The 16,532-nt window shown below is 25.8% G+C and overlaps 2 protein-coding genes across 2 annotated transcripts in view; one reads left to right on the forward strand and one right to left on the reverse strand.

The window, feature by feature from the left end:
* Window positions 1-9,671, forward strand: part of LOC129983997 (uncharacterized) — a 31,164-nt gene extending 21,493 nt beyond the window's left edge. Inside the window, exons 16-20 of the mRNA XM_056093742.1 lie at window positions 832-1,223; window positions 2,247-2,378; window positions 2,628-2,744; window positions 3,518-3,598; window positions 5,867-9,671. Of these exons, the coding sequence (XP_055949717.1) occupies window positions 832-1,223; window positions 2,247-2,378; window positions 2,628-2,744; window positions 3,518-3,598; window positions 5,867-6,244 (1,100 nt within the window). The 3' untranslated portion in view covers window positions 6,245-9,671. The remainder of the gene's footprint in view (window positions 1-831; window positions 1,224-2,246; window positions 2,379-2,627; window positions 2,745-3,517; window positions 3,599-5,866) is intronic.
* Window positions 9,672-15,532: 5,861 nt separating this feature from the next.
* LOC129984979 (zinc finger protein 271-like) lies at window positions 15,533-16,108 on the reverse strand. The gene has a single exon (XM_056094915.1). The coding sequence runs from the start codon at window positions 16,106-16,108 to the stop codon at window positions 15,533-15,535; it is 576 nt and encodes a 191-aa protein (XP_055950890.1).
* Window positions 16,109-16,532: the final 424 nt, after the last annotated feature.

Below are 16,532 nucleotides of genomic sequence, written 5' to 3' on the forward strand. Positions count from 1 at the left end.
TTCTGTTTTGTGCTGAAGATTAGATTATTTACCTAATTACCATAAAATTTGAACTAATTATTTAATTGGTTTTTTAAAAAATTTTTTATTGTTATTGTTCAGTTGTTTCAGCAATAATATTGTTGCATAATTAAATATATTTGCTTTGCATTTTAATTGAAACATTATTTATTCTGGGAGAAGTTGAATCCATATGTCAGTAAATTATATTCAGCATAAATTCATAAAAGACAGTAAAATTTTTCTTTTTTAAAAATATGCAAAATTTTTTGAAAAAATCTTTTATGATAGTTAGATGTTATTATGCAAGTAATAATAATTGTGTGAATGAGAAAAATTAATGATCTTGTTTGCATTAAAAATTAATATTGTGTATATTATTCAAGTTTATTAATATATTTTTAATGCTCTAAAATTGTTTGATTTTGGATTTTTAGTAAATTGGTTATTTTTGTACTTTCATATTATGATACTGAATCTTTAAATGGATTAGATATCCATCAGTTTTTATTTGACCAATTTTCTAGGGTAAATAGCAGTGTATCTTTCAGGTAAAAGGATTCTAATTAGTAGTTGTAGATTACTTATAGATTATAGGAAGTTTGATTTATCAAATGTTTTATAAGGATATAAAGTAATTAAATTTATAAAAATGTCTTTCTTTAAATATATAATTTTTAAATATATAATATATAATGGATATTTTGTTAGAGAATAATAAGTATTTAAAATAAAACTAACTGGTGCATGCAATTTTATAAAGTAATAAAATTTCATTAATCAGTGTCAATAGATCTTATTTCTAACAGTTATGTTTTTGTTCATTTTTAGAATTTGTGGGTAGTATTGCTGAAAGAGAACACAAGAAATGGCTTAATGCAATACCTCTGAAAAATAATCCTTATAGTGCTGAAAATATTTCTAAACGGTCCAGTTTCTCTAAAAATGCAATTGTGAAAGAACCTATATCTTCTTTTGAAGAATTTGAAAGAAGGCTTTCAGCTTCTTCTGAAACAAGTGAGCCTGCTGTAAATAAGGTCAACTGCGGTCCAAAATCAATTGACAGTGAATTGTACAAGAGAGACTATTATGTAAATCAGGATCACAGGAGTGAAAATAATTATTTGTATCCTCTTCAAAAATCTGCTAAATATCAGTACAGTCTGAATGATGATTGTTTTGAGCCACTCACAGAAGAGGCCTTAAATTCTTTTGAAGAAAAAGTAAATACATCTCTGTAATTCTGAGATAAAATTATATTTTTAGTCTATCCATTATTATTTTTAGTTTAAAATTTTATTTTTTGTTTTTATTGTGTTGATTTGATTAAATTCTTCTTAACTGACTTTTAAGTTCTTTGATTCCATTGAATCACATGAATTTGATTTATCAACTATTCTAAAAAAATAAAATAAAAAATATATATATAATTATCATAAAAATAAGCATAACTTTATGAAAGTTGTTTTTATTCTTTGTAAAAAAAATGAGTTTCTTGAAATATTAAAGCTAAAATTTAAATTTAAGTGTATAAATATTTGCAGAATTTTTATTTGATGAATAAACAAAAAGTTTCGATAAGGCTTACAAACATTTCATTTTTATGTTAACATCATTATTTCCTGATTCAACTTTAATAATTACTATTGTTTACTTTGGAAAATGATACATCATATAGCATATTTAAGTGGATTTCATATAGCATATTTAAGTTAATTTAGACATTAAAATTATAAATACATTGAATACAATACATCAATTTTTGCATTTAGTAAATTTTAATAAAATTTCCTATTGCAAATTGGCAAGTTGATATTTTTATAATTTTGCAGCATAACAGCTAGGAAAGACAAATGATAACATTCAAGAACTATATAAACCTTTTTATTATATACATTTATGTTTGCCAGAAAAAAAAAACATCATAATGTCAATGCAGTAGATATCAAATGTCTTATCTCATGGAAGACATACAAGCTACAGCCAGGAACTGAAATTATGTACTCTGCTTTATAAGTTTCTGGATAAAGTTTATTGAGCCTATATGCTTGATTGCATAATCAATTTTAAAATTAATTTGAATTCTTGAGACATAAGAGCAATCTTAATGAAAAGAAGTGTCTTTATGTATAAATAATATATAAAATGATCAAGAACGGCATTCAACAGATTCATGACTTCTTATAGATTTTCAAAAATTTCATAATATAGTATTTTTTTTTTAATAATTTTTTTTTTTTTTTAAGGTTTATGTCAGGTCTGGGAAAGTTTTCACCTTAGAAAACCATGTCAGAAGACTTGAACAGGAAATTAAAGATCCACCTTTATCTCCAGATTTGTCTAGAAAGACCAGACATAATCCACAAGTTATTAAAAAGGTATATGAATTTTTTGAATAATGATTGTTTTAAAGAGGTGTTCTGTTTCATATTTATGACACTAAAAAGTATAAATGTTAATTTGCTTGTTGACTTTTATGTCTAATAGTTAGTAAAGCAATTTCAAATAGATTGAATGTATGGAGAGTAAACCAGCTTTAAAATTGCTTAAAGTATGTCAATATCATAATTTCTGTTAATATAATTTCTTAATTTTTAGTTAACTGAAAGAATCTTTTTAATTTTAAGAATGCACAAAGTCAGAATGGAATGGCACATAACATTAAAGTTGCAGGTGATGACCTGTCATCCACTCACTCATCCAACAGTCCTGCTTCAAAGCAGTTAAAAGCTGATTCTTTGCAGGTAATTTTTTTTCTCGACTTTTCAGTTGCGAGTAAAATATATGTTCCAAGGTTTGCATACATTGCATTTGATATTGATTCTTTATTTAGTTTTAAATTTTTGAACCCTAACACTACAAATTAAATTGTGTAGATATTCAATCTCATAGTTGTGTGATTTAGATTTCTTTTAATTTGAATTGTATTTTTATTTGTTATTCTGCATAATAGGTTATTCTACATTTGTAATTGGAATGAATTTTATAACATGAAGTTTATAACTCAATAATGAATTTTGTTAGAATTAAGAATTTTAAAGTTTTAAAGATCTTGTACCTTTGAAACATCATGTGGAATGTTTATTTTTGAACTTTAGAAGACATTTTTGAGTTAAGAATATTATATAATTTAAAAAATTTCCATCATGTTATCGACACATCCCTGTGCATCAAATTGAAATAGGATTCTTTTTAATGTTTTGATTTTATGTGTTAGTCTTTTCCTCTTTTCCATTGTTTATATATATATATATATTCTTTTCTGGCATTTTTTTTAGTTAGCATTCACTTGTTTTAAACTTTTCTTCTCAAATGTGAGCTGAAGAATTTCTTTTAAAATTCCTGTGAATAAATATATTTAAGCCCTAGTTGATTATTAAAATTAATATTTTTAAGATTGACTGCTGATTGTTAATATTAAAATGTGGTCTCTTTATATTTGGCATACCCTTTTATGATATTATTTTATGTTGAGTATAAAAAAAAACATACCACTGACCACATTAATTTACTTCAGGTGTTTGCTGAAAACAAATCATCATCTGTATCAAATAAAGCAGAACAAGAGAAGATTAAAAAGACTAAACCATGTAGAAAAGTATGTTGATATTCATATTACATTAAAATATTTAATAATATTTTAATAGATCTTTTTTTTCATTTGATGAGTATATATTTTGTCATATTACATTTTGTTTGTTAGTGAGCATTAATTTATAGAACTTAACTGTAAGTATTTAAATTTCTTTTTAATATTAACTTAAGAAATTATTTTATAAAATATTTCTTGATGAATAGCTGTTGAATTTTCCATTTGTAATTTATTTTTTTTTAATATAGAATTGAAAAATTTAGAGCATATTTTTTTAATTAAAAAAAGATGCTAATGCTGTACTTCGATCTTTTAAAAAAAGAATAAGACACTTCTATTATAAAACCCTTTTTTTAACTTTCAAAATTTATGCTGCTTTACAGTTAAAAAATTACTGTTGGTTATGGTGCAATTTCTGTGATCAAGAATATATTTAATTCTAAATTTGGCAATATCAGTTCATTTAATCACTACTTCTCAACAGATTTAATATATAATATTAATCACTTTCATGCTCATAATAGAAGCTTCGTAAGACAATTTTTTTCCACATTACCACCCTTTTCACATGGAGAGGCCTCAAGTATATCCGTACTGAAGTAAAATCTGTGAGTGTATTAGTAAACAAGACAGTCATTGAATTTTCCCCTTGGGGGAATTATTCATAAAAGGAGAAAAAAAGATGTAACCCTCATGAGCAGGCAGCAAATAGATCAGACTGTAGTTAGCTTTTGGTTGTATGATTGTATTCAGTTTTTTTTGGGGGGGGTCTTAATTTTGTTTTAAATGGTTTTAATAAATTAATTTTGACCATAAAAATTGCTTGTTCATTGTGTCCAAATAAAAAAATAAAAATTTTACTGTAATGTTTATCAATTTTCTGAATCTTTAAATCTTTTATTTGGATTTATGATTCACCCTTTAAGAAAAAATACTGTTCATTAAGTAGAATATTGATTGATTTAGAGCAATACTAGCAGTACCCGCACAGCGTTTTCCATGGCATAACATCTAAGAGGAAAATTGGCTTTAGACTTAAGTCTAGCCTCCACCTAATACGACATGGGAATGTCATGCGGAATCAAAAAAATATTTAGAAATCACCAAAAATAATTACAAAACAATTTTTTTTTTAGCACATATTCAGAAATATTTAGGGCTAAGCTTTGATATGCAGTCATTTAGCGCCTTGTGAGGTAGGCAATTTTTCGGTGGTGCTTTGTTTGGGGTTACATGGCCGCCTTTTTGTTACTGTATGCAATTGTGTTTCGATCTTTCCTGTTCATTTTCCTTGACTTTTTTTCTTGCTGCACATACTTCTTCTGCTTACTTTCATTATTTTCGATTAAATTCTTTTAAGAATAATAAACAAAGAAATGTATCGCATATGAATACCACAGCTCTTGCCATTTGCACATGCGAAGTTTCAGATTTACGCTCACGCGCAGATAAATGCAAAGCACAGATAATGCTGCTTTATGCATGCGCGAATCGTAGTAGGCAAATAATTAAAATCGCAATTATAAACCCCCTTTTTTTTATTTTGATATGACTTCAATATATTGAAACCTTCCCTAATAAATGCCCTACAAAATGGTACAAATATCTCCAAAATTAGTTAAGTATTTCTCGAGTTTTTAGGGTTTCAACATACAGACACTTTCAGGAGACTTCATTTTATACTATGTATAGATACAAATTGGTTTCATATACATGAGCAACATTTAAAAAGGTATTAAACTTTCTTTCATTGTATTCGTTTAAATTTACAGATATTCATGATAGTTATGCTTTATCTAGATTGATTGTATATATAGAACTAAATATTGTATAGCTAACTAGAAAATTACATTTCATATCTAGAGCTTAAGGAAACCAGTTTGATAAATTATCTGTTTTATAATGAAAAAAAATATTAATATGTTATCAAATCATAGATCAGTAAGTGAAAAATAGGGTGCATCATATATTAATTTAAGATATGGATCTACATGCCCAAAATCGAGAGCTTTTTTTTTGTAGGAATTTGTTTTTCAAACAAAACCCCAAAGTGCACGGTTTCATAATTTCCTTCCAGTTGCATAAGAGTTGTAGTCATCCAAAATCATTATTTTTAATGGATGTGGTATTCAAGCAAAAACTTGTAAAAATAAAGATTAAACTTTTTTTGCTTAAACAGATGAGGATTATTGTAAATGTTAAACATAATTTATAAAAAAAGTGAAAATGATTTTCTAATTTTTGTACATTATTTTATATCATTTAATATTGCAGATTCACAGCTTAACTGCCAGAAGTCTATCCAGGGAGTTTCGTGACCTTGCGAAACTAAATCTTCCAAAACCCATGAATAGAACTATTCCAGTTCCAACTCAGAATGGTGACGAGGGAACAAGTGAGAGGGAAAGTCTGTGTAGTCCAGAATCAGTACAGAGTTCATATAGCACTGGTCAAGCAGATAATGGACATGGTTATACTTCAGATGAAAGCAATACTAGTACGAATTCTGCAACTAAAGGCAAATCTCGACGACATATATCGCGATCCATACTAGAAAGGGCTACTTACTGGGAACGCAGAGCTGAGCAGGGATTGTTGAGTGATGCTTCTGTGAATGAAGAGTTCCCTGGAATAGATATTAATCCTGAATAATTTTGTTTAGAAAACTGTTTACATAGCTATATAAATTGTCCAAGCTGTTTTCTTATCTACGGTATATTTTAATTTTTTTTTAAGGATTCAAGCTATTTTAAACTTTTAAGAGGCATATAGTATTAATTGCTAATTACTTAGCTATATTGCTTTATGTTTTAGACTTGTATATTGTTTTTATTTATTCATTTAAAAAGATACATTATATAGTATCTATGCTTCCTCTACACATATCATCTATATTCCTAGTTATTTTTTTTCTTTCTGTAAGGACTGCTTTTTAAACATTTATTTTCAAAACTATTTTGTTTATTTATTATTAAACAGTATTTTTTTAAAATTATACTGGAAAAAATGTAGAGAGTATTAAAAATAGAACAGTATTTGAATTTTTTACGTATCAGTATTTGTTTAGTTTCTTTAATGATACTATTTTTTAAAGTTTTAAAATACAAAGCAGTTTGCTTGTGATGCTTTTAAAGTTGGGTTGGGTATGGTGGTTTTAATTTTTAACATTCCACTTTTTTACTTTATTTATTATTATTTTTGTTTAAGATTCCTATTTTTAAATCGTGCCTTAAAACTGATTTTACTTTGTAAAAATGGAAATTCACTTGAGTTCTTCATTATTTGAGTATATGGATGCACCTTTTTCATGTTATTTTTCTAATTCTAAGAACTCTGAATAGAAACACGTCCATTTTGATGTAAAAATGGGAATAGTTAAAACGTGATAACAAATGGTTCTGATAGTACTTAATTCTCATTGACAATCATCTACAATCACTTTTTCCAATTAAAATTAAGCACCAAATTGTGTATTTGATTTTAAATAAGTTCTCAGTGTTTTAAAAGATTTGCCAATAATTTCCTTTCTCTAGTGTAATTAACGTGCGGAATGTTATGAAGGTCACTGATAACCAATACAGTGCCACGGAGATCGCCATTGACCATCAAGGTTACAACTCATATTCGATTAAGTGCTCAATGTTTTTCAATTTTTTAGTTTTATCGTCATTGTTAATATGGCATGAGGAAATTAATGCAATATAGAACATACAAATATAACAAATGACTGTATCAATGGGGGGGGGTGTCACTTATGACCTCTGTAAAATAAATGTATTATGAATGATTGCACTGATTAATTTGTGTTGTAATTAATATTTTACCAAAATATTCAATGCATAATGAGGAATTTATGTCAGCCAGACAGAAAAGCCATATGGAATTAATGTGACATTCAATGTGTTAACTTGATATATTTTTAGTTTGGTTATAGTATGGTAGCATTTATTATATATGTCATGTTGCATTTAATAGAGACCTACTTCAGCTATAAGTCTTATGTATGTTTGCAACTTTTAATGTCATACCTGGCTTAAGACAAAACTTAGTAAAATATTTTTTATAAAGATGAAAGGCTTAGATGAAATATTATAATATACAAAATGTTTTAAAGAGCTTAAGAATATTGTATTTTTCAGAAATTAAATTTTAAAATTGAATTCCAAATTACCCCCTCCCATCCATTTTACAGAATGGCTATTATTATTTCCTATTACAATATTTTTTTAGTTAGAGTTTTTCTAAATGCTCTTACTAGAAAAATTACTTGTTTTTGTAGTCCCTGTTAGACAATGAATTCATAATTGAATTTGATCTAGATTTTATATATATTATGATTAATTGTGAGATTGCAGTGGAAATAGGATTTATAAAATGTTTTTACATAATTGCAAATTTTTTTTAGTAATTCGTTCGTAAATTCTTTATAGTAATTAGTTCATGCATTTGTTTCCTTGCAAGAATTGATATATAATATAATAAAGGATATATAATATAATTCATTAAAGAAATTCCATGTATATTTATTTTCTCGACCAAATTAACAAATATTACTTTTTATTGGCATTTATTGATAACTAAAAAGTAGGGGGGTGCTTCTCAAAGTGCCCTCTTTTTTAAATAGCTATTGAAGGGAATATTTATAAAACCATTTTTTCACAATGAAATGAATTAATTTATCAAAAAGAAAATAGATATAATGAAAATAAATTTAATGTTATTTAAGTATGTTTATTAATTCCACAAACTGTTTTGTTGTTGTTTAGAAACTTTCTTGCTTATTTACTAATTTTTCTAATTCTTATCTAAAATTGGAATGCTTCCTTGGGGTGAAAAAATTAAATTTTCAATGTTTAATGTTTTAATTCTGCTTCAGATATTTTGCTTAATAAATTATGTTTCAAATAATGCAATGGGAATAAAATCAATGGAAAAAATATATGTATAAACTAATTATGCATACATTTTGTTGTGTTTTAATAGAAAAATATATTATTTTTGATAAAAATATGAAATTTATTCTTGAGTCTAGTATCATTAGGCATTTATTTTAAAAGTATAGTCATGTACAAAAAAAAAAACTTTCAAATGAATGTATGACATATTTTAATTATAGTTCTTTTCTGTAGATACTTTAAATAAGAAATTAACTAAATAATTATTCTTGTATTTTTTATGTTTATTAATGTATGAAGATTTTATCATTAAAATTCTATATATGTAGGTATCATATTGCAATTTTAATTAAATTTGAGGATTACATTGTATTTGTTAACAATATTTTTAATTGCGCATTTGTCATTTATATACAAAGAAAAAATTTTAACCCTTAAGTGCATATTAACTGGAATATAGAAAGTCATTCCAATGAGTTTTGCCTGTAATGGCTGGAATGTAGAAAGCCATCCTTTATACATTCAAACATCATCCTTTTAAAGAAATTCAAGTGCTGGATAATAGCCAGTCACTAATAAATCTATAGAATATAGAGACATTATTTTCAGATTTCCCTAAATCTGCTTGATATGTTTTCCCCTTCAATATGAAATTCTGAATTTATTATTCATTAAGTCTAATAAAGTAAGATGTGGTATTATTTTATTACAATTATTAATGGCTGAACAAACATTTCACTAATTTCTCTTATATAAGTAATTGGTTTCCAAACTTGAGAGAATAGATTTAATTATGTTGTATGTTTAATAAATTTTGACAAGTTAGTTACCAATAGCTTCTTATGTCCTGGGTTTGCAGCAATTGTGATGCTTGCTACGAAAAGTATCAGCATTGATTTTCTTTTTTTATTCAGTATTGCTAGGGAACTGTTGCAATGTTTCTGTGTATTTACTGTTGTTAATTTTTTTTGTAAATACTGTAAAATACTGTTTTTCAGATGCAATAAATCTGATATGTTACTTTGTGAAACAACTCATGTTGTCTGAAGTTGACTATATTCAATTGTTAAATATGCATATACAAGGTCAAAACCTTTTTTATTAATAATTCCATATTATTATAAAATTGAATGTTATTTAAAATTACTCAGATTATCTGTAGAATAAAAATATATTTTCTTTTATCTATTGTCTTTTATTCAAATACTAGTCATTTTTGGCAACCGGCTGATTCACTGGGGATATTAGTTGTATTACAGTTAAACCATTTATATAAAATTTCATGACCATGATTTCATCAGATTGTCAAACCTTAAAGCTATGTCATTTTAATTGTCTTACATATGCCTTATTCATTGGATACATGGATCTTTCTAATGGAAACCAGCTCCTTCATATCATAGAGATATTAAAAGCATAAAGGTTCATCTATCTTATAACTTTCGCTTTATTGTTTTTTGTTTTTTTTTTGTCTATGCGCTATTAATGAAATTCTTTTGAATTTCTAGGCAATAATGCAATTTATTGTTGAAAATAAGTAAAAAAAAATGTTTTTTTAAAAAAAATTGCCAAAATTTAGGAAAAAATGTGTCCTTGTTTTAATTAAAAAGACAATTTTTTTAATTATATATAAAAGCTCAGTATAAAAACTCATTTGTATGCAGTAATAGGTTTGGAAATTACAACAGATAAAATTCAGCTTGTGGTAGAACGAAGATCATTATGATCTGTGCAGTAGAAGTAAGAGGATCGATGTTTTCAGGAACATTTCTTTAATGATCACATTTTGCACAAATACAAGTCAAGAAATTCATGTATGCATGTCAACAGAGCAGCATTATCTTATTATTTACAATCACAATGCACTATGGTATGCGTATGTAATTGTGCATTGTCATCTATTATACAAAAGAGAAGATACAACTGCTATAAGTTTAATTTTTAATGTTTCATACGATTGGTTGATATTAGTGTACATTTTTACCCTTCATAGTATATGTGCCAAATTTGGCATCTTTAGGTCAAGTAGTCTGACTTGTAGACTAACATTACATTCAATTTTTTTGCGAGTAGAGATTTGAAATTGAAAATTGTTCCAAGCATTTTCATATAGAGTTATATGGAAAAAAAAAAACATTATTCTGGCATCCTGTCATTAATGTAAGATAAAATAAAGGATATCAAGGAAAAAAATTAACTACTTGTAAAAAATACAAAACCTAAAAACTTCACAAGAGTTTATTTATTGAATTGCACATTAATATCAAAATTTTCTATAGAAACATCTTTTTTATAATCAGACTTCAGTAATAATTGTAATTGTTGTTTCATCAAACAATATTAGATGTTTTGTAATTTAAAGAAAGTGATTATTGGAGATATATTTTTGATTTTAAATTATATTTTAAATATCTAAGGCATTACACATATTTACACTAAAATATTTTCTTTTAATTAAACATTTATTTTAATTTTTTTAATTGCTTTTGATTAATTATTATGTTTAATTTGCTGAAATTCAAAATTATGCGTGTGGTTATGTTATTGAAAATTTTCAAAAAAAATTATTTTTAATGGAATTTTAATAATAGAATACCAATTTTTAAAATGATAATATTTATAGGCTGACATACACTACAATTTCGACATGCATGATTAAAATTGGCACAAAATGCTCTATAAAGATAGATCATTAGAGTTTACAGATATATAAATTTTTTTTAATTTATTTTTCTGCTAACTTACCTTCCAAAAAAAATTAGTAGGTTTTTCCTTTTTGGGTAGTAGATATTAAGTCAGTTCTAAAATTTAACAAGATATTTAATTATAAATTAATCAAAACTTTTTTTTTTTACCTCTTCCTCAATAGCATAAAATACAAAAATCATATTTTGCGCTGCTTTTAAATTCAAAAAATGTTTTTTTGCAATTTCATTCATTTTATTTTCATATTACTTATTCTTTAACAATAATAAATTGTTCAAAATACTTTTAATTATATCTTTAAAAAAATATTTTTCATTTATTTTAGTAATTCTTATACATTTATAAACCGAAATATTATTAAATACAGTTATTATGTGCAAATTTTTTTACTATCATTAAGGGTTAATTTTTTAAAAAGCTTAAATTATTAATATGCTACAATGTTTTGTTCTGGATATTCATATTCCCCCCCCCTTGAGCCAAATATTTTTACATTACATTGAATAATAACCATATAATGCAGAATATCCTAATGTGAAATAAGACAATTTATTTTGTTGAAACTCTTTTGTTAAAGAATCAGGAATATCACCTTAAAGTTAGAAAATCTTTGAAAACTGTATTAGAAAAACTGTTTATGTAGCATTTTTAATGTATTGCTTTAATCCAGATGATTTTCACTTGGTATTCTTTAGAGAAAAAATTGCAAATAAATATCAAGTCAGTTTTATTATAATTTTATCCTAACACTGAATTTTAGGATCTGAAAGGTTTTAGTTTACATTTAGAAGAATTTATCATAATACTGATTAATTATCATATATTTTAATACATTTGACAGGAGTATGAAATTGAAATCTTTTAGTTACTTTTTAAGGTTGTATATAGAAAATTATAAATCAAATTCTTTTTTTAAAAAAAACTGCTTCCGATTAACCTTTTTTTTTTATGATCAATTCAAAGACAGACTTGATTAACTAAGATTTTTTATCATATCAATCATAATTTACTATTTATAAAAAGGACAATTTAATATTAATTGTATTAAATCAGTAATCTTATAATCATATAGCATTAATATTATTATTCTCACAGGATCAATATTCTTAAAGGTTTAAGAATATTATTTATTTTAAATTTAACCCTTAAACATTTTCCTACAAAAATTGTTACTTTTTCACTTCCATAATTAAATCAATTGCATTCTATTGTTTTTTAACTTTTAAATAAGAATATGCATTACAAATTACAAAACTTCTAAATATATTTCAACTAGAATATATCCCCTTTTGCCTAGATTTTGAAGTTATTTAGAAATTCTTTATATATATATATCTATATAAGAATGTTTTTTAATAATTTCCTACTAATTTTCAATTATTTTTCATTAAAAATAGCATTTTTAAAAATTAAATTTTATTTTACAGTTATCTTAATCTTCAATATAATTTAAGAAATTTACTGAAATTAATGCTTTAAATTAATTTGGCTATTATTGCTAAAATTCTTAAAATGATGAAATTCTGTTTTTTTTTTAAACTTAAAATAAGGCTTTAATTCAATAGGATTTTTTAAAACTGATTCAGACATAGAATGTTACAATCTATATCATAATCACAATGATTGAATTATTTCTGAATATTTTATTTAAAATAATAACTTTTAAATAGGGTTTCCCCACCCCATCTGAAATTGATAGATGGCAATTATTCAAACAGATAAAAGATTTGAGCCACAGTTGTAACTTTTTTTTTTTTTTTTTTTCCAGTTTCTAATGACTCCTAGTGAATAAGTTTCATCAGTATGATAATTTCATATTTGCAATCTGTGTTTCTTGCTCACAATAAAAGAGATTTTTTTTAAAAAAAAGTAAATTATAAAAATTAATGTGCTGTTAAAATTTATGCCTTTTACATAGTTCTCTAACAACAGATTATTATAAAATTTTGAATCAAATTAAAGGTACAACAATAAAACTTTCAGCTAGCTGGAATGATAATCCTAAACTAGTAATTAATGTCCTATAAAACATAATGTATAGAAATTTCCTTAATTTTTTCTTAATTTAACAGCAGACAATTCAATAACTAATATCAAACATGTACCCAAATAAGAAAAGCCCTTTGCCATTGAGAATGTTTTCCTTAGTATGATGTATTCCATTACACAAATAAAGAAAATGTAATGAGATGGAAAAACTATTTTTAGGCATATATATAGTCAGTCCCAAAAATTGAATATACATTTGAATATATAAAACTGTGTTTTTACTTAACTGGTTACATTTTGCTTTAAGGAAATTGTGTTTTTTTACTAATGATACTCGGGCTCGTTCCTTATCAACATGTGAAAAAAAAATTATGTAATAAAATTTACTTTTATATAAAAATAAATAAAAAAAATTTTATGAAAAAGAATATCACAAAAAAGAGTACACAATATTATTAATTTTGTTACTGTAAGCAAATTAATATTTAGTTGCAAAACCTTTTGCCTAGACCATAGCTTGTAATAATTTAAACACGGATATGATCAGTTTATTGGTTATTTCAACTGAAATTTTGGCCTACTCTTTCCAAGATTTCCTTGAATCCCTTTTACTTATAACATTAAACTCATTGATGGATTTCTAAAAATAAGACCATAAATTTTCTATAATATTTAGGGCTGGAGATTGAGGTCGCATGGGTTGTTGGTGCTTACAGTGATTTAACAAGTATAATCATCACAGTATGTTTTAGATCATTGTCTTGCTGAAAGATGAAGTGTGACCTATCAAAACAAGTTCTCCAACCCCTTTGCTGCCACAACCCCAAACGAAGATGGACCCAATCCCATACTTAACCATCTTTATTGTGTTTTTAGGATCCAGTTCTTTGCTAACTTTCCTCCACACTTTATCATAGGAAATAACACTGTTCCAGAATCATTCTGGCTTTGTAATATGTTCTTTTGCAATAGAGCCTCTTTTTTTCTGTTGACACAACAAATGAGTGACTTCTGAAATGGAGTATGACCATGAAATCCTGCATTATGAATTGCTTAATTGGAAGAATTTCTGCAGAATGTTTTCTTCCAATTGCTGAGGACAGCGATGAACAAATTTTGGAGCATTTAATTTTTTTTACTGAATGTATCATCTTCCTTTTTGCAGTAATGCTCGAAATTTCTTTATGTCCTCTTCCTGGAATATTAGCTGCATATTCAGTTCTATGACACTTCTGGATAGTATTTTTTGAACACATGCATAACTTTTCCAAATCAATAAAGCAATTTTTCCAAGAGACTTACCATCTTTTCACCACTTGATGACATTCTCAGAAGTTTCTCTCCTAGAATTCATTGCAATAGTTTCTTTTATATGAAAAAAATAAATGCATTTGCAAAATTATTATTATTTTTATTATGTTTATAAGTTTTGATGCAACTATAGAATATTTTGAAGAAAATTTTCATAAAAAAAAACTGGAGATTAACTGACAAATACTTTAGGTATATATTCAATTTTGCATTTACTATGAGAAAATTACTATGATTACTATGAGAAAAATAATTAAAATCCTCTAAAGACTTCATATTTTTTTTAGTTCAATATACATCCTGGTGTGTATTTTAATGTTCCTGTAAATATTAAGATTAAAAGTAAATCTGTATTACATTCTTACATCTTTAAAGAACAGAGTGATCGGTGTATACTCCATTTTGAGATACATTATATGTTCACATAAGATATGATTTCCATCACAATGTATCTATTTTGACATCTCAAAAATTCTTAACAAAACGATCACATAATATTAAAATTCAAAGTAATATTAAAAACATTTTTGTAAACAAAAACATTGTTTTTGATAAGTAAAACTCCCTAATACCTGAAGGAATAACAAAGCATTTCATTTATAAAAATGATAGAAATAGTCTTTCAAGGAGAAAACTTTACTTCATATTATATCTATCCATATACAAAATTAAAATACTAAGAAATTCAAGCTAAGTCATTACTGCAAGCACTTCACATACTTTTGTGTCATTTAAGCCTTTAAGATCAGCATCTCAATAATACTTCAGAACATGTTACTCTAATTTTTATTTATAGGGAATCAGTATAACTTGCTTCAAAATATTCAATGCAATAACAAATTTAAGAAAAATCTAAATTATTAGTCACCAGTTTATATTATTACCAGGATATATTATAGGGTCCTATATCATTATATGAATAAAAATATCAAGGATGTTCGAAGATTTTTCGTTCAGAATTCATTTTTCCCTCAATTGCTAAATCATTTAGTGTAATTTTAAAAAAAAAAATTTGGACTATTGTTCTTCTTTGCATACATCAGTCTGATATTAGATCCCTTAAAAATCTTTCTGTTTCATGTTTTACAGATTTTCTTGCAAGACGAGCTTTTCTTCGTTCATGACTTTGAATATGATAGTTTAGGGTAGATTTCTGACCAAAGCCTTTTTTGCATATTTCACAAACAAATGGCCTTTCTCCGGTATGAACTAATCTGTGCAGCGCAAGAACACTTTTACGAGTGAAGCCTTTATTGCACATCTCACATATATGTGGTTTTTCACCTGTATGAGTTAAACAATGTTTGATGAGAGTAGCATTTTGAGAAAAACCTCTGTTACACACCTCACAGACATAAGATTTGACACCAGTATGAATTCGACTATGTCTAATGAGTGTGGACTGTTGGCAAAAGCCTTTATTGCATACCTCACAATAAAATGGTTTTTCCTGAGTGTGAGTTCGTAGGTGTTGCTTATAAGTAGATCTGTGACCAAAACTTTTGTTGCATAATTCACAAGTATAAGGCTTCTCACCAGTATGGGTAAAAAAATGTGCAACAAGATTACTTCGTTGGTTGAATTCTTTATTGCACACTTTGCAGGTATAATTCATTTTAAAGGTAATTCTTCGGAAAGAATAACAAAAAAAGTCTACCCTTGCTTGTCAGTTTATCTTTATACTAGATTGAATATGAATAATAAAAAGTAAATGGAATGTTGACGTTAGCATGAACTCGCATTTTACTGAGAAAGTTGGTTTACTTTCTTGTTTGATATTCAGAAAGAAAGTGTGTTAAAATAAAGAATTATTTCTTTAATATAGAGCTTTGCTATTATGTTTTGAATGTATAACTGTTGAATGTTCCCTACTGATGTGTAAAATGTAAATCCACACTAATGGAATTTTTACTTTAACATATTCTCAAAAGTAGTAGTGTTGTAATTTCTTTTTTTCTTTTTTTTTCTTTCAAAATAATGATAATTTTGTAATACAAAACCTAACAAACATTTTTCATATAAACAAAAACAATAAATTA

Source organism: Argiope bruennichi, chromosome 9 (assembly GCF_947563725.1).
Source record: "Argiope bruennichi chromosome 9, qqArgBrue1.1, whole genome shotgun sequence".
Lineage (NCBI taxonomy): Eukaryota > Metazoa > Arthropoda > Arachnida > Araneae > Araneidae > Argiope > Argiope bruennichi.